The 27,365-nt window shown below is 41.8% G+C and overlaps 2 protein-coding genes across 6 annotated transcripts in view; one reads left to right on the forward strand and one right to left on the reverse strand.

Annotated features, from left to right (window-relative positions):
• Positions 1 to 17,433, reverse strand: part of LOC133558456 (KN motif and ankyrin repeat domain-containing protein 1-like) — a 64,895-nt gene extending 47,462 nt beyond the window's left edge. The window contains exons 1-4 of the mRNA XM_061909838.1: positions 17,418 to 17,433; positions 16,925 to 17,022; positions 9,075 to 11,229; positions 8,766 to 8,918 (exon numbers count right to left, since the gene is read on the reverse strand). Coding sequence (XP_061765822.1) covers positions 8,766 to 8,918; positions 9,075 to 11,229; positions 16,925 to 17,022; positions 17,418 to 17,433 — 2,422 coding nt within the window. The remainder of the gene's footprint in view (positions 1 to 8,765; positions 8,919 to 9,074; positions 11,230 to 16,924; positions 17,023 to 17,417) is intronic.
• mzt2b (mitotic spindle organizing protein 2B) lies at positions 13,552 to 26,349 on the forward strand. 5 transcript variants are annotated; one of them, XM_061909537.1, is made up of 5 exons: positions 13,552 to 13,650; positions 19,192 to 19,377; positions 19,433 to 19,593; positions 21,186 to 21,299; positions 26,024 to 26,349. In XM_061909537.1, the coding sequence occupies exons 2-5, from the start codon at positions 19,211 to 19,213 to the stop codon at positions 26,173 to 26,175; spliced, it is 594 nt and encodes a 197-aa protein (XP_061765521.1). In that variant the 5' UTR covers positions 13,552 to 13,650; positions 19,192 to 19,210; the 3' UTR covers positions 26,176 to 26,349. The 5 variants fall into 5 exon arrangements, with proteins under 5 accessions (XP_061765521.1, XP_061765523.1, XP_061765524.1 ...); XM_061909539.1 differs by having other exon boundaries at positions 26,027 to 26,349; XM_061909538.1 differs by having other exon boundaries at positions 13,608 to 13,684.
• Positions 26,350 to 27,365: the final 1,016 nt, after the last annotated feature.

Here is a 27,365-nt window from a genome sequence, read left to right on the forward strand (position 1 = left end):
TGCTTTTATAGCCAATCATGGCACCCACCTGTTCCCAATTAGCCTGCACACCTGTGGGATGTTCCAAATAAGTGTTTGATGAGCATTCCTCAACTTTATCAGTATTTATTGCCACCTTTCCCAACTTCTTTGTCACGTGTTGCTGGCATCAAATTCTAAAGTTAATGATTATTTGCACAAAAAAACAAAAAACATTTATGAGTTTGAACATGAAATATGTTGTCTTTGTAGCATATTCAACTGAATATGGCTTGAAAAGGATTTGCAAATCATTGTATTCTGTTTATATTTACATCTAACACCATTTGCAGATCATTGTATTCTGTTTATATTTACATCTAACACCATTTGCAGATCATTGTATTCTGTTTATATTTACATCGAACACCATTTCCCAACTCATATGGAAACAGGGTTTGTATATACTGTAGTATCATCTAAGGTTGTACAGTATACCAGTACTAGTCAAGTACCGCAATACCAATAAATCATAATCGGTACTATACCACCTCTAAAAAGTACCGGCTCTATCTTTTTTTTTAACAGGCTTGACGGTGTGTCGTCGTCACCTGGTGACATTGCTGCTTTTAGGAACAGAGGAGCATGTATGGCAGCGCACACACACAGAGTACTTCCAAGCAGACAGAAAAGGTAGGATGGACACATTTTGGTGTAAAAAGTCAAGATAAAGGTGAAGTTATAACACTGAAACACCCTCAGGAAGAGCTGCTTTAACACATGGCTAACATCCCTCCACAGTGTTTTAGCTACTTCTAAATCACTAATCCTGGTCTCCATGGCAAAAAAAAAGTACGTTTCTTGCATCTAACATTATCACTGGAGGATGAGGACTAGCTAAACATGCTTCACTACACACTGTAGCTCACCACCGTCAGAATGTAAACAAACACCTTTGGTGGATCTACACATGACATCCACTGTAATGATATCAAGTATAGGAGTGTATCTAGTCGATACTACTATGATTACATCAATATTTTTTAGCTACACAAAATCTGTGTTCGTTTTTTTTTAATCAATATGATGTTTATAAAGTCAGTAAATACATGAGGACTTTGAATATGACCAATGTATGATCCTGGAACTACTTGGTATCAACATGATCCATACCTGAATGTGTGGTATCATCCAAAACTAATGTCATGTATCAAAGAAGAGAAGAATAAGTGATTATTACATTTGAACAGAAGTGTAGATAGAACATGTTGAAACAGGAAGTAAGCAGATATTAACAGTAAATGAACAAGTATATTGATAATGCATTTTTACAGTTTGTCCTTCATAATGTGTACAAAATAAGCATTGCTGCAGTCAGGCAGTATCCAAGTAGTCCAACACGGAGAGAGTCAGGAGGAGCTACTATCCCCGAGACAGACATCAGACTACTCAACTGCACCGCTGATTAATACTCATCACAATTGTACAACAATCACTTTACTTACCACCCTAATTACTGGACTATTACTTACTCTTCATTCAATGACTGTAAATAATGTAAAAACACTTTACTTACCACCCTAATTACTGGACTATTACTTACTCTTCATTCAATGACTGTAAATAATGTAAAAACACTTTACTTACCACCCTAATTACTGGACTATGACTGACTCTTCATTCAATGACTGTAAATAATGTAAAAACACTTTACTTACCACCCTAATTACTGGACTATGACTGACTCTTCATTCAATGACTGTAAATAATGTAAAAAGAAGAGTATAAAGAAGTCATAGTGTTCCATGACCTTTGTTCATACTTCTGTCACTACTCAACTGCCAAAGAACTGTAGACACCTTCATATATGTTGCTTCCTGTACTGTACATACTGTACATACTGTACATACTGTTACACTATTTCATCTTGCACTGCTACTATATTTGAGTACACTACTTCTACTTGTACCGATACATAACTACTCTAACTTATTGTCTTGTAATAAATGTTCATCAGAGCTATTCAAATGTTTGTATTTCTGCTATTTAGTGTGTTAGATTCTGCTTGTAGTGTTAGATTTACTATTTAGTGTGTTAGATTCTGTTTGTAGTGTTAGATTTACTATTTAGTGTGTTAGATTCTGTTTGTAGTGTTAGATTTACTATTTAGTGTGTTAGATTCTGTTTGTAGTGTTAGATTTACTATTTAGTGTGTTAGAATCTGTTTGTAGTGTTAGATTTACTATTTAGTGTGTTAGATTCTGCTTGTAGTGTTAGATTTACTATTTAGTGTGTTAGATTCTGTTTGTAGTGTTAGATTTACTATTTAGTGTGTTAGATTCTGTTTGTAGTGTTAGATTTACTATTTAGTGTGTTAGATTCTGTTTGTAGTGTTAGATTTACTATTTAGTGTGTTAGAATCTGTTTGTAGTGTTAGATTTACTATTTAGTGTGTTAGATTCTGTTTGTAGTGTTAGATTTACTATTTAGTGTGTTAGATTCTGTTTGTAGTGTTAGATTTACTATTTAGTGTGTTAGATTCTGTTTGTAGTGTTGGATTTACTATTTAGTGTGTTAGATTCTGCTTGTAGTGTTAGATTTACTATTTAGTGTGTTAGAATCAGGTTGCAGTGTTGGATTCCCAGTGTACACAAGATGTGAAGAGCATGCAAGAAAGCATGTGACTGTGGTTTAGTCTGCTTGTGACGATCAAAGTTGACTCCTTGATGAAAGTCTGATAAATGAGACAATATGTCACTGCATATGTCAGCAGACTAATTGGGAGTCTTTGTTCATTAACTTACTACAAAAAGAGAAGTCTGCTGACTATCTCATTTAATGACAACATGCTTCTTTCATTGCAACAATAAACAAATGTTTCATGGATCATAAGCATTTCTCTTCAAATAAAACCAATAATGAAATGTTTGGTGGTCTCTTTTATTCAAAAAAGTATTAAAAATGATCCAAATACATTTTGGTACTGGTACCGGTCCCAAAATGTTGGTTCTAGGACAAAACCTAGTACCTACATGGCTCTACTCGCTGTTTCTACTGGCAAAAGCAGGTACTACAACACATTTGGCTCTTTGAGTAGGGCCCCGCAATATGTTATGTGTGAATAGGCGCATGTCAAATATGAATGAATGAATGACAGCATGCTCCGTATACATTTTTACACAAACATATTCCTAGCCCCTCCCTGCTCTGTCACTGATAAGGATATAAGAGCAAATGTCCCTTCTCATGCACTGGTTTCAGAGCTATATGTAATGTTTGATCGTTTAATTACTGTTTGTTAAATGTGTTATTTTGCATCCAACATAAAGGTTATTAGGTCCAAAGCAGGCCTTTAATCCAATTGAAGGTTGAGTCAAATGCAGTAAACCAAACCTTTGCTGCAGTTATTTGCTTACCGTGGTCGATGACTTTTTGCCAAGTAGGAATTATTCATATAAATACAAATGTTTTATAGCTAGAGCATGAAAAACCTTCGAAATATGTTTTTCTCAACGCGTTGAGAGCTCTCTAAACATAAAATAACAGCCACTTAAAGTCAGGACCGGAGGCTGAGCCAATCAGCGGCTGCGACTATGACACTGCGGGCCTTGTGGTTGCTTTGTACTCAGGTGGGCTGCTTACCTTCCTTGTAAGTTCAGTTAGCACTTTTCATGCTTGAAAATGCTGGATTGGGGCCAACAATATGTAGAGCAAGGGTCGGGAACCTTTTTGGCCGAAAGAGCCAAGAAGCCAAATATTTTAAAATGTATTTCCTTAAGAGCCATATAAGATATATTTTTTTAACACTGAACACAACTAAACATGTGCATTTTTAACTAAGACCAACATTTCTAGAGTATAATAGGTCTCTTGTTCTTTGTAATAACATTGTTATTCTGAAGCTAACTGTGGAGGGGTGTGGCCTGCGGGCCTGCAGCGAAGCGGGGTGTTGCCAGGACCGGCCTCGAAATCAGCGACAGATGCGTAGACGGCCCACCTGGGCCTTTTTATCTATTCACCTGTCGCTCCGTTATAAGCAGCAGCCAGGAGGAGAGACAGGGTTGGAGCTGGAGCCAGAACGCGAGCGAGAACGAAAGAGAAAAATACAATTGCTGGAAAGCAACTGAGAGACTTATTGAAAAATAAAACAATATTGTAACCCTGAAACAGGCTCTCATGTCAGTGCTTGGTGGTCTGAAGAACAAGCCCCACACTAACCAATAATAAACAAATACCTTTTTACCATTAACGCAACTTCTTGAACATAAAAAAGCATGAGAATGTTTTATATTTTGAGCGTTATTTTTAACAGTGATTGCAATGTCAGCTCAGATTTATCCAAGAGACAGATGCAGTCATCAAAAGAGCCACATCTGGCTCGCAAGCCATAGGTTCTCTACCCCTGATGTAGAACATAGAAGAAAGGATGTGGGATGGAGTGAAGCCGCACACTTTGTTGGACGACTGCAGTGAGAAGATGTTTCCACACCAGGGTTAGAGATATTGGGGTGGAGGCCCTCCTAATAAAATGGACGACTGCAGTGAGAAGATGCTTCCACACCAGGGTTAGAGATATTGGGGTGGAGGCCCTCCTAATAAAATGGACGACTGCAGTGAGAAGATGCTTCCACACCAGGGTTAAAGATATTGGGGTGGAGGCCCTCCTAATAAAATGGACGACTGCAGTGAGAAGATGCTTCCACACCAGGGTTAGAGATATTGGGGTGGAGGCCCTCCTTATAAAATGGACGACTGCAGTGAGAAGATGCTTCCACACCAGGGTTAGAGATATTGGGGTGGAGGCCCTCCTAATAAAATGGACGACTGCAGTGAGAAGATGCTTCCACACCAGGGTTAGAGATATTGGGGTGGAGGCCCTCCTTATAAAATGGACGACTGCAGTGAGAAGATGCTTCCACACCAGGGTTAGAGATATTGGGGTGGAGGCCCTCCTAATAAAATGGACGACTGCAGTGAGAAGATGCTTCCACACCAGGGTTAGAGATATTGGGGTGGAGGCCCTCCTAATAAAATGGACGACTGCAGTGAGAAGATGCTTCCACACCAGGGTTAGAGATATTGGGGTGGAGGCCCTCCTTATAAAATGGACGACTGCAGTGAGAAGATGCTTCCACACCAGGGTTAGAGATATTGGGGTGGAGGCCCTCCTAATAAAATGGACGACTGCAGTGAGAAGATGCTTCCACACCAGGGTTAGAGATATTGGGGTGGAGGCCCTCCTAATAAAATGGACGACTGCAGTGAGAAGATGCTTCCACACCAGGGTTAGAGATATTGGGGTGGAGGCCCTCCTAATAAAATGGACGACTGCAGTGAGAAGATGCTTCCACACCAGGGTTAGAGATATTGGGGTGGAGGCCCTCCTAATAAAATGGACGACTGCAGTGAGAAGATGCTTCCACACCAGGGTTAAAGATATTGGGGTGGAGGCCCTCCTAATAAAATGGACGACTGCAGTGAGAAGATGCTTCCACACCAGGGTTAGAGATATTGGGGTGGAGGCCCTCCTTATAAAATGGACGACTGCAGTGAGAAGATGCTTCCACACCAGGGTTAGAGATATTGGGGTGGAGGCCCTCCTAATAAAATGGACGACTGCAGTGAGAAGATGCTTCCACACCAGGGTTAGAGATATTGGGGTGGAGGCCCTCCTAATAAAATGGACGACTGCAGTGAGAAGATGCTTCCACACCAGGGTTAGAGATATTGGGGTGGAGGCCCTCCTAATAAAATGGACGACTGCAGTGAGAAGATGCTTCCACACCAGGGTTAGAGATATTGGGGTGGAGGCCCTCCTTATAAAATGGACGACTGCAGTGAGAAGATGCTTCCACACCAGGGTTAGAGATATTGGGGTGGAGGCCCTCCTAATAAAATGGACGACTGCAGTGAGAAGATGCTTCCACACCAGGGTTAGAGATATTGGGGTGGAGGCCCTCCTAATAAAATGGACGACTGCAGTGAGAAGATGCTTCCACACCAGGGTTAGAGATATTGGGGTGGAGGCCCTCCTTATAAAATGGACGACTGCAGTGAGAAGATGCTTCCACACCAGGGTTAGAGATATTGGGGTGGAGGCCCTCCTAATAAAATGGACGACTGCAGTGAGAAGATGCTTCCACACCAGGGTTAGAGATATTGGGGTGGAGGCCCTACTAATAAAATGGACGACTGCAGTGAGAAGATGCTTCCACACCAGGGTTAGAGATATTGGGGTGGAGGCCCTACTAATAAAATGGACGACTGCAGTGAGAAGATGCTTCCACACCAGGGTTAGAGATATTGGGGTGGAGGCCCTCCTAATAAAATGGACGACTGCAGTGAGAAGATGCTTCCACACCAGGGTTAGAGATATTGGGGTGGAGGCCCTCCTAATAAAATGGACGACTGCAGTGAGAAGATGCTTCCACACCAGGGTTAGAGATATTGGGGTGGAGGCCCTCCTAATAAAATGGACGACTGCAGTGAGAAGATGCTTCCACACCAGGGTTAGAGATATTGGGGTGGAGGCCCTCCTAATAAAATGGACGACTGCAGTGAGAAGATGCTTCCACACCAGGGTTAGAGATATTGGGGTGGAGGCCCTCCTAATAAAATGGACGACTGCAGTGAGAAGATGCTTCCACACCAGGGTTAGAGATATTGGGGTGGAGGCCCTCCTAATAAAATGGACGACTGCAGTGAGAATATGCTTCCACACCAGGGTTAGAGATATTGGGGTGGAGGCCCTCCTAATAAAATGGACGACTGCAGTGAGAAGATGCTTCCACACCAGGGTTAGAGATATTGGGGTGGAGGCCCTCCTAATAAAATGGACGACTGCAGTGAGAAGATGCTTCCACACCAGGGTTAGAGATATTGGGGTGGAGGCCCTCCTTATAAAATGGACGACTGCAGTGAGAAGATGCTTCCACACCAGGGTTAGAGATATTGGGGTGGAGGCCCTACTAATAAAATGGACGACTGCAGTGAGAAGATGCTTCCACACCAGGGTTAGAGATATTGGGGTGGAGGCCCTCCTTATAAAATGGACGACTGCAGTGAGAAGATGCTTCCACACCAGGGTTAGAGATATTGGGGTGGAGGCCCTCCTAATAAAATGGACGACTGCAGTGAGAAGATGCTTCCACACCAGGGTTAGAGATATTGGGGTGGAGGCCCTCCTAATAAAATGGACGACTGCAGTGAGAAGATGCTTCCACACCAGGGTTAGAGATATTGGGGTGGAGGCCCTCCTTATAAAATGGACGACTGCAGTGAGAAGATGCTTCCACACCAGGGTTAGAGATATTGGGGTGGAGGCCCTCCTAATAAAATGGACGACTGCAGTGAGAAGATGCTTCCACACCAGGGTTAGAGATGTTGGGGTGGAGGCCCTACTAATAAAATGGACGACTGCAGTGAGAAGATGCTTCCACACCAGGGTTAGAGATATTGGGGTGGAGGCCCTCCTAATAAAATGGACGACTGCAGTGAGAAGATGCTTCCACACCAGGGTTAGAGATATTGGGGTGGAGGCCCTCCTAATAAAATGGACGACTGCAGTGAGAAGATGCTTCCACACCAGGGTTAGAGATATTGGGGTGGAGGCCCTCCTAATAAAATGGACGACTGCAGTGAGAATATGCTTCCACACCAGGGTTAAAGATATTGGGGTGGAGGCCCTCCTAATAAAATGGACGACTGCAGTGAGAAGATGCTTCCACACCAGGGTTAGAGATATTGGGGTGGAGGCCCTCCTAATAAAATGGACGACTGCAGTGAGAAGATGCTTCCACACCAGGGTTAGAGATATTGGGGTGGAGGCCCTCCTTATAAAATGGACGACTGCAGTGAGAAGATGCTTCCACACCAGGGTTAGAGATATTGGGGTGGAGGCCCTACTAATAAAATGGACGACTGCAGTGAGAAGATGCTTCCACACCAGGGTTAGAGATATTGGGGTGGAGGCCCTCCTTATAAAATGGACGACTGCAGTGAGAAGATGCTTCCACACCAGGGTTAGAGATATTGGGGTGGAGGCCCTCCTAATAAAATGGACGACTGCAGTGAGAAGATGCTTCCACACCAGGGTTAGAGATATTGGGGTGGAGGCCCTCCTAATAAAATGGACGACTGCAGTGAGAAGATGCTTCCACACCAGGGTTAAAGATATTGGGGTGGAGGCCCTCCTAATAAAATGGACGACTGCAGTGAGAAGATGCTTCCACACCAGGGTTAGAGATATTGGGGTGGAGGCCCTCCTTATAAAATGGACGACTGCAGTGAGAAGATGCTTCCACACCAGGGTTAGAGATATTGGGGTGGAGGCCCTCCTAATAAAATGGACGACTGCAGTGAGAAGATGCTTCCACACCAGGGTTAGAGATGTTGGGGTGGAGGCCCTACTAATAAAATGGACGACTGCAGTGAGAAGATGCTTCCACACCAGGGTTAGAGATATTGGGGTGGAGGCCCTCCTAATAAAATGGACAACTGCAGTGAGAAGATGCTTCCACACCAGGGTTAGAGATATTGGGGTGGAGGCCCTCCTAATAAAATGGACGACTGCAGTGAGAAGATGCTTCCACACCAGGGTTAAAGATATTGGGGTGGAGGCCCTCCTAATAAAATGTTGCTTAGTGTAGCCAGGAGTGACCCTGCAGTAAAAGGTACACTATCGTTGGTACCTGGCCAACCTCATCTGGGTTCCACCTTAGTATACACTGCTCCATTTTATGGCAGCCCTCAGTCTCCTCTTGGATAAAAGCCGATCAGAGAAATATGGCACACATAAGAATGTTTACCTCTCATAGCAGATGACGTCTGTTGTTCCAACAGCTGTATCATTCTTTTCACTTCCGAGTCGTAGCCGCCCTGCGAAGTCAGTCCAGAGTCGGCCAGGTCGCGACTAGAAGAGTCTGCCGGCAGCTTAGGCGGGGCTTGACTATCTGTGTTGCCTGTGGCAAAGGAACAGGACAGATTGAAATTTGAAGTCAATCTAACTCACAGGATAGAACTTTGGGTTTTTTAAGATGGCCACCAGGTGGTGTATTTGAGTTTCACCATTTGGCTGTGCTGAACTACTACTACTATTACATGGATGAGTGGTCTACCTGCGTCAAATGGATGGACTTTTTCACCTGCTTGGCCCCCACCTGATGATAGTGTTGAGTTAGTCCCCTGCTTGTTGTGGTGAATCCAGCCTGCCTCCGTGAGAGGATTTCCACGCTCATTGAGGACTCTTGGAGTTTTTTCTAGGCAATCATCCAGCTCGGAATTATTCTGGGACAATGCAACCTCTTGACTGTGTGGACCTGACAGATCCCGTATCCTGCCCTCCCCTACACCGATACTTCTCGTCTTTAATGGGTCGGGCAAATGGGACGGTCCAGAGGCCATGTTTTGGGTTTTAAGTCCCACCAGGAAGTTTTCGTAAATGCTAGCAAACCCAACACCAATGTCTCGAGTATTTTGTTTAGGGGTATATCCCTCCAGTGGGCTCGTTCCCACGGCAACTGTACGTGTCTTTGGGATGCCCTTGATGTCTTTGAGCCTGTTGCCGACGGACACCGTCCTGGTGGTGGCGGCCTTGGAGGTGTTGGTGTGCTTGTTTTGGCTTTTGAGGGCAGTGTTGGTGCTGGAGTCCATGTTGAAGGCATGTCTGGTGTTAGTGAAGCGAGACACCGAGCTGAGTGAGGTGTTGCTGCGCTGTGATGACGCCGTGAGTCCAAGAGAGAGCCCTTTGACTGGATCCGTGGCCACACCTTTAGAGACCATGATCTTTGCTTCACAGACAATGACATTAACAGAACAATCGCCACATGCCACTGACTTTAAAATCTTAGGCTGCGCATTTTCCCATGATGCTTCTGTGTTGCTTTCTGCATCACAAACCTTCACCTCCACTCCAACTCCTTGAGAGCGTGTTGAAATGTGGACTCCTGCACCCATGTCCTTGGTTTCCACTCGCTCTCTGACCTCCCAGCGGCTCATGGGTAGATCGGATCCAGAGCCTATGTTCTTCAAGTCCGGCCCACAACACGACACAGCCACGTTCTTCACTTCTATCACGTCACCTGTGCTGGCGTCTCTGAGCTGGATGTGGTTCCCCACCCCCTGGCTGGCAGTTTGGGGCCCGGCCTGGGTACTGCTGCTTGCCGTGGACGGGTGGGCAGAGGAGGCTTTATCAGCTCTGTTTCTGGCTTCTGCAGCTTGAAGCTCCAGTTTGAGACGACTCATCTCCACCTGGAGAGCAGATTCCTTTAACTCGGCCTCCATGTGACGTATCTTCTCCTTTAAAGCGCCAATCATTTGTTGCTGGGATTCAACCTCTTTTTCCAGTTCTGTGTTACGTGCTGTGTTGTTTTCCACTTCTTCTTTTACAGAATCTCCATCGTTCATGTGGCTTTTTCCTTGCCATGCTGGAAAATGTCCACTCTCGATGGCTCTTTCGAGAGCCTTCATCTCATCACCTAGGTGGCTGAGGTCGGAGAAGTTATGCTTCTCCTTGATGACAACCCCTTCGTCGGTACTCGTCTCTGTGTCCTTATTTTGGTTCTTGAGTTGAGAGGCCATCTTCTTCTTCTCCTCCTGAAGTACTAAGATCTTCACCTTGAGGACAGGGATCATCTTTACCTGTTCCTCCATCTCCTTCAGCTTCTGCAGAGCCACCACCATCTGATCCCGGACACTCTGCAGCTGCTGGGGACTTGTCACCGGGGTACTTCGTCCGGAGCTCTGCGGGCTCACCTGGAGGCAACCTATGCTGCCCCTGCTGCCAAGGTGTCCGTACATATCGCTACCTGTGCTGGACGGTCTGCTACTGTTGTTGGGGTCATTATAAGCACCCAGACCGGTAAAGCGAGAAAGCGAGCCAGGTGAGCTCACCCCTCCAAAGCTGGCCAGTCGACGGCGGGAACCAGACTGAAGGTGGCTTGTTAACTCCTGCTCCAGGTTGAGGTTCTCCAACACTGCGTTCTGTTTTTGCATAGATGGAGATCTAGTGACAGGAGGTCCATCATTCCTGGGATGATTTTTATCAGCGGTGGATCCATGAGGGGGAGGAAGAGGAGGTCGGCCCTTGGGTGCAGAAGACATTCCCAGTAGTCTTATGTCATCGCTGTTAGATGACTCTGCTGAAGCCCACTGGATGGATGAAACCTCACTTTGTGCTTTTTCCGCATCGCCGACGGCAGCTCTGGGCCTCCTCTTTAGGCTTAGCCGCTTAATTTTGGCGCTATTATTTCCAAAAACTGCACCGCTTGATACCTGAAGTCAGTCTCCAGGTAGATCTTTCCAGTGTTCCTACAGTGCAGACCAGAAACTGTTCAATCAATAACTACAAAGTGTGACCATTAACCAAGAAGTTGCAATGGTAGTAAAAGTCAAATTCTTCTTCCTTACCTCAATACTCGTCACTGGCGAGTCGCCCTCTCACCCGACTTGTGAAATGTTCTTCTTTTATATGGTAAAGCTTTTGACAGTAATATCTCTGAGGCTGTCCCACACACAAAGAGGAGAGAGAGAGGAGAGTTAACCCGTACGGCAGAAAGTGTTTTCAGCAATGTAACCATTCTGAAAATGTCATGTCTGCATGGACTGGACTCACTACACTGTAATTACTCCTCAACTCTCCCTCTAAATGCCAGCTCCAAGTCTTCTCACCACACAGACCATTTTCAACCCAGAAATATAACTGTAAACAAAGTTTGTGGACAATCAGCTGATGTTTAAAGGATACCACCAAATATAAAATAGAAGGTTTGAACACACTTATTGCACACAAATTGTTACCTGGAACTTTGCTATGTGTCACAAAGATGTTTCAAACGACCATTTGGTAAATCCACTTGTATCCGCCAAAAGCTATAGAGAAGTGAAAATGTCTTGAAGCTGCGTCCTCATCTTGTTTGATGGCCATTGCTGAGTAGGAGTGCATCACTCTCTCGGCCTCGGTCTCACACACTTTGTGCAGCTTGCATCAAGGAAATCCAATACTGGCCTTGACATATAGTCTGTCCCAGCAGCACCAGCAGCTCTAAAAGGTACAAGGATGCAAGCGTGCCAAAGTGCTGCTGAGGAGTCTCTATGTAAACGTTTTGGAATCATTACGCACATAGCTATATTTATGATGCTTAATAATTAGCATTCTTCATTACATTACAACTAATCAGATGGACTGCAGTGAAAAACGGGATGCACACAAATAACTGCATTGTTTGTTCTTTTGTCCTTTGCGCAGGAGCACGAGTGCTGCCCACACGGAGCTCCCTTACCATGGTGGACCCCGACTTAAACACCTTGGAAAATGTCTTTTTCAACTTGTATTCCCTAGGGAATATGTACTGTACTGTGCAATCTACTAATAAAAGTCTCGATCAATCAATCAATGCTCCCTGCTGGCAGTTGGTGAGAACTGCACTTCCGGCTGGCGAGCTGCACCAGAGAGACGTCTGCCTCCACTTCCGCTGTCAGAGCACTTGTGTGCATAAAGTCGGTAACTTTACACTTTCTTTAGCATGATATTTGGCATGTCTAAGATGCATCTATATGCATTTGGTTTGTCTCGGAATAATCGGTACTCTCAACCGACAAGGCTTTGATGAATTGCTTAAAAAATTATTTTCACAGTATGCGAGATTATTCGGATAAAAGAGAGCATTGGAGTGTCAACTTACAATTGAGTTCTGTTTTCAGTGTCCGAATTGTGTTCCTTAGATCAGTGGTTCTCAAATGGGGGTATTTGAAGATATGCCAAGGTGTACTTGAGATTTTTTTTTAATATTCTAAAAAATAGCAACAATTCAAAAATCCTTTATAAATATATTATTGAATACTATTCCAACAAAATGAATGTAAGTTCATAAAGTGTAAAAAGAAATGCAACAATGCAATATTCAGTGTTGACAGCTAGATTTTATGTGGACATGTTCCATAAATATTGATGTTAAAGATTTCTTTTTTTGTGAAGAAATGTTTAGAATGAAGTTGATGAATCCAGATGGATCTCTATTACAATCCCCAAAGACGGCACTTTAAGTTGATGATTACTTCTATGTGGAGAAATCTGCATTTAGAATTCAATCACTTGTTTATTTTTCAACAAGTTTTTAGGTATTTTTATATCTTTTTTCCAAATAGTTCGAGAAAGACCACTACAAATGAGCAATATTTTGCACTGTTATACAATTTAATAAATCAGAAACTGATGACATAGTGCTGTATTTTACTTATTCATCTCTTTTTTTTCAACCCAAAATGCTTTGCTCTGATAGATAGATAGATAGATAGATAGATAGATAGATAGATAGATAGATAGATAGATAGATAGATAGATGGATAGATAGTACTTTATTGATTCCTTCAGGAGAGTTCCTTCAGGAAAATTAAAATTCCAGCAGCAGTGTACAGAGTTGAGATCAATTTAAAGTAAATAATGGGGATTTAAATGGAAACAAAATAGAGAAATGTTATGATGAAGGGGTACTTGAATTAAAAACATGTTCACAGGGGGTACATCACTGAAAAAAGATTGAGAACCACTGCCTTAGATCATAAAACACGTCAATAAATACACAAATATCCGCGGGACTACGTATCCCACAATGCAACCTAACCGTCTCCTCTCAATGACGTCATAATTGCGCGCCTCATCTGGATGAAAACATTCTTTCTGGCTCGCCTTTAAAGGTATGTCTTTACATTCTACGCTTCTTCGTCTAAGGTATGTATTCATCACTCACATTGTATGGTTGTTTCTGTAATGTAATCACATGTCCCGCATTAGACACACGACTAACATGAGCTGTGTACGTCATTCAAGCCATAAGGTTTACAGCTAGTTAGCTAACACTGCCTCCTGTCCATTCGGGCTCAAACACTCACAGGAGACAGCATTCAACTTTATTAACTCACTAAAACATCTCACTCACAGGAGACAACATTATATTTTATTAACTCACTAAAACATCTCACACACAGGAGACAGCATTAAGCTTTATTAAAACATCTCACACACAAGACAGCATTAAACTTTATTAACTCACTAAAACATCTCACACACAGGAGACAACATTAAACTTTATTAAAACATCTCACACACAGGAGACAACATTACACTTTATTAACTCACTAAAACATCTCACACACAGGAGACAACATTAAACTTTATTAAAACATCTCACACACAGGAGACAACATTACACTTTATTAACTCACTAAAACATCTCACACACAGGAGACAACATTAAACTTTATTAAAACATCTCACACACAGGAGACAACATTACACTTTATTAACTCACTAAAACATCTCACACACAGGAGACAACATTAAACTTTATTAAAACATCTCACACACAGGAGACAACATTACACTTTATTAACTCACTAAAACATCTCACACACAGGAGACAGCATTAAACTTTATTAAAACATCTCACACACAAGACAGCATTAAACTTTATTAACTCACTAAAACATCTCACACACAGGAGACAACATTAAACTTTATTAAAACATCTCACACACAGGAGACAACATTACACTTTATTAACTCACTAAAACATCTCACACACAGGAGACAACATTAAACTTTATTAAAACATCTCACACACAGGAGACAACATTACACTTTATTAACTCACTAAAACATCTCACACACAGGAGACAACATTAAACTTTATTAAAACATCTCACACACAGGAGACAACATTACACTTTATTAACTCACTAAAACATCTCACACACAGGAGACAACATTAAACTTTATTAAAACATCTCACACACAGGAGACAACATTACACTTTATTAACTCACTAAAACATCTCACACACAGGAGACAGCATTAAACTTTATTAAAACATCTCACACACAGGAGACAACATTACACTTTATTAACTCACTAAAACATCTCACACACAGGAGACAACATTAAACTTTATTAAAACATCTCACACACAGGAGACAACATTACACTTTATTAACTCACTAAAACATCTCACACACAGGAGACAACATTAAACTTTATTAAAACATCTCACACACAGGAGACAACATTACACTTTATTAACTCACTAAAACATCTCACACACAGGAGACAGCATTAAACTTTATTAAAACATCTCACACACAAGACAGCATTAAACTTTATTAACTCACTAAAACATCTCACACACAGGAGACAACATTAAACTTTATTAAAACATCTCACACACAGGAGACAACATTACACTTTATTAACTCACTAAAACATCTCACACACAGGAGACAACATTAAACTTTATTAAAACATCTCACACACAGGAGACAACATTACACTTTATTAACTCACTAAAACATCTCACACACAGGAGACAACATTAAACTTTATTAAAACATCTCACACACAGGAGACAACATTACACTTTATTAACTCACTAAAACATCTCACACACAGGAGACAACATTAAACTTTATTAAAACATCTCACACACAGGAGACAACATTACACTTTATTAACTCACTAAAACATCTCACACACAGGAGACAGCATTAAACTTTATTAAAACATCTCACACACAGGAGACAACATTACACTTTATTAACTCACTAAAACATCTCACACACAGGAGACAACATTAAACTTTATTAAAACATCTCACACACAGGAGACAACATTACACTTTATTAACTCACTAAAACATCTCACACACAGGAGACAACATTAAACTTTATTAAAACATCTCACACACAGGAGACAACATTACACTTTATTAACTCACTAAAACATCTCACACACAGGAGACAACATTAAACTTTATTAAAACATCTCACACACAGGAGACAACATTACACTTTATTAACTCACTAAAACATCTCACACACAGGAGACAACATTAAACTTTATTAAAACATCTCACACACAGGAGACAACATTACACTTTATTAACTCACTAAAACATCTCACACACAGGAGACAGCATTAAACTTTATTAAAACATCTCACACACAGGAGACAACATTAAACTTTATTAAAACATCTCACACACAGGACAGCATTAAGCTTTATTAAAACATCTCACACACAAGACAGCATTAAACTTTATTAACTCACTAAAACATCTCACACACAGGACAACATTATCAATCAATCAATCAATCAATGTTTACTTATATAGCCCTAAATCACTAGTGTCTCAAAGGGCTGCACAAACCACTAATACATCCTCGGTAGGCCCACATAAGGGCAAGGAAAAACTCACACCCAGTGGGACGTCGGTGACAATGATGACTATGAGAACCTTGGGGAGGAGGAAAGCAATGGATGTCGAGCGGATTAAGATTTATTAACTCACTACAACATCTCACACACAGGACAGGATTAAGCTTTATTAACTCACTACAACATCTCACACACAGGACAGGATTAAGCTTTACTAAGCTTTATTGTCATTGCACAAGTACAAAAAAACTGTGTTTTCAGCACAAAGTTGTTGAAGACGAGACAAAGAAACAGTGCACAACAGGGGTGTCCAAAGTGCAGCCCGCCACACGTTCTAGAAATGCCAGAGTTGTTAGAACGTGAGAGAGAGAGAGAGTTGTTTGTGGTAATAATATGAAAATATATATATATTTATATTTTCATACTATTACTACAAACATCTCTCTCTCTCTCTCGTTCTAATATATATATATATATATATATATATATATATATATATATATATATATATATATATATATATATATATTATATATATTAGTCATGGCCATAAATATTGGCACTCCTGCACTTCTCCCCAGAAAAAGGATGAATTGACAAATGCAAATATTTTGGTATTCTCATGTTTATTTCTGTTGTTTGCATTGGAACAAAACACCAAAAAGCCAAATATGATATTATTTTACACATAACTCCAAAAATGGACTGGACAAAATGATTGGCACCGTTTCAAAATGGCCTTTAATTTGTGATGAAACTCACCTGTAGCAAGTAACAGGTGCTGGCAACATAGAAAGCACCCTTGCAGCCTGTTGAAACGGAGAACAGGTGACTCAACCTTTTGTGTTGGGTGTACCACACTGAGCGTGGAGAAAAGAAAGAAGAGCAAAGAACTCTCAGAAGATTTGAGAAGCAAGATTGTGGAGAAGCATGGACAATGTCAAGGCTACAAGTCCATCTCCAGGGATGTAAATGTTCCTGTGTCTACTGTGTCATCAGGACGTTTAAAGTCCATAGCACTGGAGCTAACCTGCCTGGACGTGGACGGAAGAGAGCAATAGATGAACCAAGGAATGTTAGAATTGTGGATAAAGAACCTGGATCAAAGAAATTGAAGCTGACCTGCAGACACAAGGTACAACCGTGTCAGCTCACACTATCATCTCAATGAAAAGGGACGCTATGGTTGGAGACCCAGGAGGACCCCGCTGCTGACACAGACACAAAATCAAGACTGGAGTTTGCAAAAACTTACCTGAGGAAGCCAACATCCTTCTGGGAGAAGGTCCTGTGGACAGATGAGACTACAGTGGAGCTTTTTGGTAAAGCACATCATCACACTGTTTACAGAAAACAAAATGAGGCCTTCAAAGAACAGAACACCAAGCCTACAGTCAAACTTGGTGGAGGTTCACTGATGTTTTGCTGCTTCTGGTACCAGATGCCTTGACTGTGTGCATGGCATCATGAAATCTGAGGACTACCAAACAATTTTGAGACATAATGTAGGGCCCAGTGTCAGAAAGCTGGGTCTCCATCAGAGGTCATGGGTCTTCCAGCAGGACAAAGCATACTTCAAAAATCCCTAACATGGCTTAGGACAAAGCGCTGGAGAGTTGTGAAGTGGCCATCAATGAGTCCAGATCTAAATCCTATAGAACATCTGAGGACAGACCTAAAAACAGCAGTTGGGAGAAGTTCAAATCTGAAAGACATGAAGCAGTTTGCAAAAGAAGAGCTCTCCAAAATTCCAGTGGCAAGGTTTAAGAAACACATTGATGCTTACAGGAAGCCATTGATCTCACTTATTGTTTCCAAAGGATGTGCTACCAAATATTAACTTGAGTGTGCCAATCATTTTGTGGGACTTCTGTGTAAAATAATATCAAATTTGGCTTTCTTTGTGTTGTTCCAATGCAAACCAAAGAAATAAACATGTGAATACTCATGACAACAATCTTCTGGGAGAAGTGCTGCATATATGTTTGGCCATTACTGTTTATTTTAAATCTACTTTCAGTTAAGGCTGTTTGAACTGACAATATTAACATCTAGTATGTGAAACACTAATGTTCATGTTAGTGTCTTCTTCAACTTTTAACTTCAAGCAACAGTGTCCTCTGTAGTGGACGTCCTAAATGCTGATTCTCAGAAAAAATTAACTGACAATTTAACGTTTAATAACATAAATAACTCACAAATTGATGCTTGGGATCATATATACTTTCCAGGTGGTGGTTTATCAAGTAGCTTCTCATAATAATTGTGTTTTTTTATTTGCCTGGTGCATTTTCTACTTGAAACGTGGCTAACAAATGATGATAAAATATTTGAAAAAAAATGTGGGTTGAAACCTCACAACTTCTTACCGGCTTTATGTGTCGTCTAAAGTACCAATGATAGTCACACACACACATGGTGTGGTGAAATTTGTCCTGTTCATTTGACCCTTCCCCTTTATCACCCACTGGGAGGTGAGAGGAGCAGTGAGCAGCAGTGGTGCCGCGCCTGGGAATCATTTATGGGGATTTAACCCCCAATTACAAGCTTTGATGCTGAGTCCCAGCAGGGATGTAATGGCTCCCATTTTTATAGTCTTTGGTATGACTTGGCTGGGGTTTGAACTCCCAACCTACCAATCTCAGGGCGGACACTCTAACCACTAGACCACTGGTTTGTCTGTGCTAGCAACATGAAATGCTATGCATAGATTGGAATGAATACTTCAGGAATGTCCTCTCAAACAATCCTTTCTCCCTCCTTTACAACCTCTCAAACAAGGACGTCGCGCTCTGCAGGAGGAATTTTGGGAGAAGTAGTCTACTTCCCGATCGGTTAATTCAAAAGTGCCAGCAAGAAACTGCACTGACCAAGTTTTCATTGTACTCAGTACTATTGTCAGGATTTTCATACCAAAATACTGTGCTATTTATAATACCCTTACACCCCTACTTTCCATGTACCGTAATTCTTATGGTTTTGTGTGCGTGCGTGTGTGTGTGTGTGTGTCTGCGTGTGTGTGTGTGCAGTAAGTAAGAAAGAGTAAGAATGTCCCAGCAGGCGGGCCACCCGGCCTCGGACAATCCTGCGCTGGTGGTGACCAGCAACGTGCATCAGTACTCCATGAAGAAGAAGAAGGTCCTGAACGCAGAGGACAGTGAGTTGTTTGAACTGAGCCAGGCTGCAGGCATCAGTGTGGACCAGGAGGTCTTCAAGTGAGTGGCATGATGATGAGAAGGTGAGACAACTGCTGATGTGGCTGCTCTCTAGGATCATGGTGGACTTGCTGAAGATGAACGTGGCCCCGCAAGCCGTCTTTGAGACTTTGAAGGCCATGTCTGCAGGCCAGAAGTTCCCCGAGAGTAGCAGCGGGGACTGTGCAGCCACCTCCCACGGCACAGGGGTCCCCTCTACGACGGCAGAGGCCAGAGGTAAGTGTTTGAACTCCTGCTGAACCCACAGTACTTTGATATTACGTTAGCATGTGGGGCTGCAATAGCACAGTCACTGACTAGCTTATTCTGGGGCTGGGCGATAAAACAATATCAAGATATATAGGGATAGACACGTAATCCATATCAATGAAAAATGCCTACCATAAAATGTAAAAATGTTTTGCCGTCGCAAGAAAGCGGAAGTGGCGGCGCAAGGTTAGGTGCAGGAATAAAATCACAATTTAAGCTAGCAACATAGGAAGTGATGAGTGAGCAGTGAGCAGTGGGAGGGACACACTGCCAGCCAATCAGGTAGCAGTACCAACTATCAAGTTAGGTTGCACCATCTTGTTGTCTGGCGCTTGATTTTCTGCATGAGTGAGAAGAGCAAGTCAACATGGAGAAATTGTGCATAAAAGAGGAAAAGTCACCTGGACACTTTGGCACTGTTTTGGAATAATTTTTTTTCAAACGGACTGTAGTCAGAGCAATGTGGTCTGTAAATGCTTTAGGTGCTCGTCCCCACCAAGAGCACTAATACCTGCGCTCACCCTTTAGAGCACAGCCCTGACTTCCTGCCACTAAACCTGCAGAAAATACTTCTTCTCAGGTTTCTATGTTTACATTTGCACACTATTTTCTTACACTCTATGATGCATTTCTTACATGTTCCTTATTTTTGCACCTTCATTTTAAGAGCTTATTGTTAAATGTTCAATGGGATTTTACTATTTTGTTGGCTTTGTTTGTTTTTCATGTTTGTGTTGACATTTCCTTCCTGCTGAGGGATTATAATCACAGCAAATTACATTTCATATAAAAATGGTTTAGTACATTTTTCTCCTGCTCCTTTTTTTGGATAGACTATGAAAATATCAAGAATGATTGAATTGACCGATATGAAACACTTATATTGTGATACCTTTTTCATCCACATCGCCCAGCTCTCGCTAATCCATAGTCGACTACGACACGTACGCCTATTCAGTGGCTCCAATTTAGCCCTCAGCTTTGTAAATTCAGATTGATATATTTTTAGGCATATATTAACTAACAATAAAGATATATTAATATTATTTACACCATTACTATGCTGCTCAATTGGTTGATACAAACAAATTCAATGTCCATTTCAGAGCAAGGGCAGGTCAAGTGCTGATAAGAACAAATAAGGATGAGGACAAAATGCACACAGGTGTATAAACAAAGTTGGCTGAAATGATGGTTACAGCAATGTTTCACTCCATCTCTCTTTTAAGTGGAACAATGGAGGACGTTCTTGGTGTCTTAGTGGCCGCCGCCATTTGTCCCTGGTCACACAGGACTATGGTTAACATGTCATTTGTCTCATGGTTGGAACATGCACACGTCACCGACGAGCTTTCCTGGTTTGACAATTTAAAAGAGTCGTTGTCTTGGTGATGCCTCCTCCTGTTGAAGGAGTGCAAATACTGCAGCCCTTCCCTTCCCTTCTAATGTTTCTCACTGTGGAATTTTCCTCCTTGACGCCTAAACATGGCTCCATGCTTACTAATCTCCCTCTTTCTCCTGCTGGAATGCACCTCCATGTTCCAATGTTCCTCCGCAAGACGAGTGTTCGCTCTCTGGGAGGAGCCCAAAGCTTCCTGCAGCGTCGGGCCCCAGGGCTGCGAGGGTCAGCACTAAGATGGTGGTCTACGGCCCCCAAGATGTTAACTCTCAAGGTCCCCCTCGTCTGTCCCCCCCAATGTCTTGCACGCTTCTGTCTCATGACTTGCGTGTGACTTAGCATCGTGCATGTCCGTCTTTGCATCTCTGCATGTGCAGTCATTGAGCAGTTTGGCCTCATTCCTGTGAGAATCCTGCGTGCGACTGAAGCATTAAAGCGTGGGACGGTCTAGGACTAGCTGCAGTGTGCTCACACTTCCAGCAGGTGGCAATAATGTCATAGTCATCTCCTTCATGAAAAACTAACCTGGAGCACATGTCGTTATTTACAAGTGCTAGTGATCTTTGCCTCCTTGAAGAAACAGGATAGCAACAGTACTAGGTAGTAGTAGTAGTAGTATTAGTATATAGTATTAATAGTAGTAGTATTAGTGATCTTTGCCTCCTTGAAGAAACAGGATAGCAACAGTACTAGGTAGTAGTAGGAGTAGTATTAGTATATAGTATTAATAGTAGTAGTAGTAGTCATGTTTGCCTCCTTGGAGAAACAGGATAGCCACAGTACTAGGTAGTAGTAGTAGTAGTATTAGTATATAGTATTAATAGTAGTAGTAGTAGTCATGTTTGCCTCCTTGAAGAAACAGGATAGCAACACTACTAGGTAGTAGTAGTAGTAGTATTAGTATATAGTATTAATAGTATTAGTAGTAGTGATCTTTGCCTCCTTGAAGAAACAGGATAGCAACAGTACTAGGTAGTAGTAGTAGTAGTAGTATATAGTGTATATATAGTAGTATTAGTGATGTTTGCCTCCTTGAAGAAACAGGATAGCAACAGTACTAGGTAGTAGTAGTAGTAGTAGTATTAGTATTAGTATATAGTATATATAGTAATATTAGTGATATTTGCCTCCTTGAAGAAACAGGATAGCAACAGTACTAGGTAGTAGTAATAGTAGTATTAGTATATAGTGTATATATAGTAGTATTAGTGATGTTTGCCTCCTTGGAGAAACAGGATAGACACAGTACTAGGTAGTAGTAGTAGTAGTAGTATTAGTATATAGTGTATATATAGTAGTATTAGTGATGTTTGCCTCCTTGAAGAAACAGGATAGCAACACTACTAGGTAGTAGTAGTAGTAGTATTAGTATATAGTATAGTATTAGTAGTAGTGATGTTTGCCTCCTTGAAGAAACAGGATAGCAACACTACTAGGTAGTAGTAGTAGTAGTATTAGTATATAGTATTAATAGTATTAGTAGTAGTGATGTTTGCCTCCTTGAAGAAACAGGATAGCAACAGTACTAGGTAGTAGTAGTAGTAGTATTAGTATGTAGTATATATAGTAGTAGTAGTGTTGTTTGCCTCCTTGAAGAAACAGGATAGCAACAGTACTAGGTAGTAGTAGAAGTAGTAGTAGGTAGTAGTGATGTTTGCCTCATTGAACAAACAGGATAGCAACAGTACTAGGTAGTAGTAGTAGTAGTAGTAGGTAATAGTAGTAGTGATGTTTGCCTCCTTGAAGAAACAGGATAGCAACAGTACTAGGTAGTAGTAGTAGTAGTAGTAGGTAATAGTAGTAGTGATGTTTGCCTCATTGAACAAACAGGATAGCAACAGTACTAGGTAGTAGTAGTAGTAGTAGTAGGTAATAGTAGTAGTGATGTTTGCCTCCTTGAAGAAACAGGATAGCAACAGTACTAGGTAGTAGTAGTAGTATATAGTATATATAGTAGTAGTAGTGATGTTTGCCTCCTTGAAGAAACAGGATAGCAACAGTAGTAGTAGAAGTAGTAGTATATAGTAGTAGTAGAGCGCAGAAACAGGACAGCAACAGTAGTAGTAGAAGTAGTAGTATATAGTATTAGTAATAGGTAGTAGTAGAGCGCAGAAACAGGACAGCAACAGTAGTAGTAGAAGTAGTAGTATATAGTATTAGTAATAGGTAGTAGTAGAGTGCAGAAACAGGATAGCAGTAGTAGAAGTAGTAGTATATAGTAGTAGGTAGTAGTAGGGTTCAGAAACAGGATAGAGCGCAGAAACAGGATAGCAACAGTAGTAGTAGTAGAAATAGTAGTAGTAGGTAGTAGTAGAGTGCAGAAACAGGATAGCAGCAGTAGTAGTATTAGTAGTAGTAGAAGTAGTAGTATATAGTAGTAGTAGTAGGTAGTAGTAGAGCGCAGAAACAGGATAGCAACAGTAGTAGAAGTAGTAGTATATAGTAGTAGTAGTAGGTAGTAGTAGGGTTCAGAAACGCAGAAACAGGATAGTAACAGTAGTAGTAGTAGTATAAGTATATAAAGACCAGGACAGGCTGCAAGATTAGACTGTTACTCCCTGCAGGCCAGTCCATGGTCAACTTCCAGTCCTGCTGTTTAAAGACCAGGACAGGCTGCAAGACTACAATGCAGGCCAGACCAAGGTCAACTTCCAGTCCTGTTGTTTAAAGACCAGGACAGGCTGCAAGACTACAATGCAGGCCAGACCATGGTCAACTTCCAGTCCTGTTGTTTAAAGACCAGGACAGGCTGCAAGACTACAACGCAGGCCAGACCAAGGTCAACTTCCAGTCCTGCTGTTTAATGACAAGGACAGGATCCAAGACTACAATGCAGGCCAGACCAAGGTCAACTTCCAGTCCTGCTGTTTAAAGACCAGGACAGGCTGCAAGACTACAATGCAGGCCAGACCATGGTCAACTTCCAGTCCTGTTGTTTAAAGACCAGGACAGGCTGCAAGACTACAATGCAGGCCAGACCATGGTCAACTTCCAGTCCTGCTGTTTAATGACAAGGACAGGATGCAAGACTACAATGCAGGCCAGACCAAGGTCAACTTCCAGTCCTGCTGTTTAAAGACCAGGACAGGCTGCAAGACTACAATGCAGGCCAGACCATGGTCAACTTCCAGTCCTGTTGTTTAATGACAAGGACAGGATGCAAGACTACAATGCAGGCCAGACCAAGGTCAACTTCCAGTCCTGCTGTTTAAAGACCAGGACAGGCTGCAAGACTACAATGCAGGCCAGACCAAGGTCAACTTCCAGTCCTGCTGTTTAAAGACCAGGACAGGCTGCAAGACTACAATGCAGGCCAGACCATGGTCAACTTCCAGTCCTGTTGTTTAATGACAAGGACAGGATGCAAGACTACAATGCAGGCCAGACCAAGGTCAACTTTTTGCTTCTGCGTACTATTTATTTATTTTAAAGAGCACTTAGGTCATAGAAGTAATAAGTTCTCAGTGGAACTGCTGCAGTGCACTTAGGTCATAGAAGTAATAAGTTCTCAGTGGAACTGCTGCAGTGCACTTAGGTCATAGAAGTAATAAGTTCTCAGTGGAACTGCTGCAGTGCACTTAGGTCATAGAAGTAATAAGTTCTCAGTGGAACTGGCGCAGTGCACTTAGGTCATAGAAGTAATAAGTTCTCAGTGGAACTGGTGCAGTGCACTTAGGTCATAGAAGTAGTAAGTTGTCAGTGGAACTGGTGCAGTGCACTTAGGTCATAGAAGTAATAAGTTCTCAGATGAAGTGGTGCAGTGCACTTAGGTCATAGAAGTAATAAGTTCTCAGATGAAGTGGTGCAGTGCACTTAGGTCATAGAAGTAGTAAGTTGTCAGTGGAAGTGGTGCAGTGCACTTAGGTCATAGAAGTAATAAGTTCTCAGATGAAGTGGTGCAGTGCACTTAGGTCATAGAAGTAGTAAGTTGTCAGTGGAAGTGGTGCAGTGCACTTAGGTCATAAAAGTAATAAGTCCTCAGATGAAGTGGTGCAGTGCACTTAGGTCATAGAAGTAGTAAGTTGTCAGTGGAAGTGGTGCAGTGCACTTAGGTCATAGAAGTAATAAGTTCTCAGATGAAGTGGTGCAGTGCACTTAGGTCATAGAAGTAATAAGTTCTCAGTGGAACTGGTGCAGTGCACTTAGGTCATAGAAGTAATAAGTTCTCAGTGGAACTGGTGCAGTGCACTTAGGTCATAGAAGTAATAAGTTCTCAGTGGAACTGCTGCAGTTCACTTAGGTCATAGAAGTAATAAGTTCTCAGTGGAACTGGTGCAGTGCACTTAGGTCATAGGGGTAATAAGTTCTCAGTGGAACTGCTGCAGTTCACTTAGGTCATAGAAGTAATAAGTTCTCAGTGGAACTGGTGCAGTGCACTTAGGTCATAGAAGTAATAAGTTCTCAGTGGAACTGCTGCAGTTCACTTAGGTCATAGAAGTAATAAGTTCTCAGTGGAACTGCTGCAGTGCACTTAGGTCATAGAAGTAATAAGTTCTCAGTGGAACTGGTGCAGTGCACTTAGGTCATAGAAGTAATAAGTTCTCAGTGGAACTGGTGCAGTGCACTTAGGTCATAGAAGTAATAAGTTCTCAGTGGAAGTGGTGCAGTGCACTTAGGTCATAGAAGTAATAAGTTCTCAGATGAAGTGGTGCAGTGCACTTAGGTCATAGAAGTAGTAAGTTGTCAGTGGAAGTGGTGTAGACTCCTTCCTCTGTTGAGGAAAGTGTGACATATTGACTCCTCTCTGCAACATCAAGAGTGGGAAGCCTACAGTTTGTTTCCACTTCTTATTAGGCAAGTCTACAGTTGATGAGATATTAAGGTGAAAGTAAAAGCAAATAAGAAGTGAAGTGTAACGTGTTAGATGTCCCTAAAATGCTTCACATGCATTGATTTCAGTGGGAGAAAACATCATTTGTTTGTTGCATCCTGTTTGTGGCAAAGTCTGTTGGTGTTGTAGCGTCCACGGCGTCCTGAAGCTGTTTTGTCCTCTGTCAGCAGTGCGAAGCAAAGCATCCTCAGGCAGCCACGGCAAGAAGAGCCGCGAGGTCTCCAGCCAGCGAGTGCAGCGGCAGCCCAGCGCCACTAGAGGGCAGAAGACAAAAAGCTCCGGCAGCAGTAGCTCCTCCTCGCAGATGAACTCAACCTAAAACAGTCAGTCCTTTTCTTTTTGACTTCAAATATGCTTCATTACCATACTTGTACTCTACGGACATAATTAACACATACCTAGAAAAGAAAAGGCAGCTGCTACTCTCACAAATTATGTCCCACAATTCTTTGCTTTTCTTGCATTTTTTCCTAAATAAAATTAATGTACAACATTTTTGTTTTTGTTTTTAAAATAAAGATGTATTCAAAAAAAAATTACTTTTTTCCTGTGGCTGCTGATCAAATCAACACTAATATGTAATATAATCTATTGGAGCTAACCCTCCTTTCATTTAAAGCAGCACTTCCATTGTCAGCAAAACAGGCCCAGAGCATTAAACTACCACCACCATGCTTGACGGTAGGCCTGGTGTTCCTGGGATTAAAGGCCTCACCTTTTCTCCTCCAAACATATTGCTGGGTATTGTGGCCAAACCGCTCACTTTTTGTTTCTTCTGACCAGAGAACTTCCCTCCAGAAGGTCTTCTCTATGTCCATGTGATTGTCACAGCTTTACCAGATTGCGGATATTTTCCCATTATTTTAAAGCATATCTACAATTTTCTTTGGTCCTAAGTTAAGCATTTTCAAGCATAACAATGACTAAAATAACCACAAACATTGTTACTCATTTTAAAAGCATATTCTACAATTTTCTTTTGTTCTAAATCAAACATTGTCAGGCACAATAGCTAAGCTAACTACAGATATTATTTTGTTGGGCATATTCTAAAAAAAATCAATATATATGTATGTATGTATATGTGAAAAAACTGGGCATAGTTGTCCCACTCTGCCGGCCTACCTGGCCACTAGGGGGCATGTGCCTGACCTAAACCCAGCAAACACCTGACGTCCTTCCAGACTTTGATGCAACTCCTGTATCTCTGTGGAAAATCTGAGAAAAACTCTGCTGTTCTCCTTGTTGGTTAACCTTTGACACAATGGCTGCACCCATGTTGTTTATACCCATGTTAATTATGTCTTAAATACTTCAAAATGTAAGTTGGTTAACCTTTGACACAATGGCTGCGCCCATGTTGTTTATACCCATGTTAATTATGTCTTAAATACTTCAAAATGTAAGTTGGTTAACCTTTGACACAATGGCTGCACCCATGTTGTTTATACCCATGTTAATTATGTCTTAAATACTTCAAAATGTAAGACAAAAAAGTCCTGTCGGGAT

Source organism: Nerophis ophidion, linkage group LG08 (genome assembly GCF_033978795.1).
Source record: "Nerophis ophidion isolate RoL-2023_Sa linkage group LG08, RoL_Noph_v1.0, whole genome shotgun sequence".
Lineage (NCBI taxonomy): Eukaryota > Metazoa > Chordata > Actinopteri > Syngnathiformes > Syngnathidae > Nerophis > Nerophis ophidion.

Excerpts from the sequence above, each read along its gene's own strand:
- mzt2b (XM_061909537.1), top strand. The coding sequence starts at position 19,211 with ATGTCCCAGCAGGCGGGCCACCCGGCCTCGGACAATCCTGCGCTGGTG. Across the intron at positions 19,378-19,432 it reads GTGGACCAGGAGGTCTTCAA|GATCATGGTGGACTTGCTGA; the intron begins GTGAGTGGCATG and ends GCTGCTCTCTAG. Across the intron at positions 21,300-26,023 it reads CCAAGATGTTAACTCTCAAG|CAGTGCGAAGCAAAGCATCC; the intron begins GTCCCCCTCGTC and ends GTCCTCTGTCAG.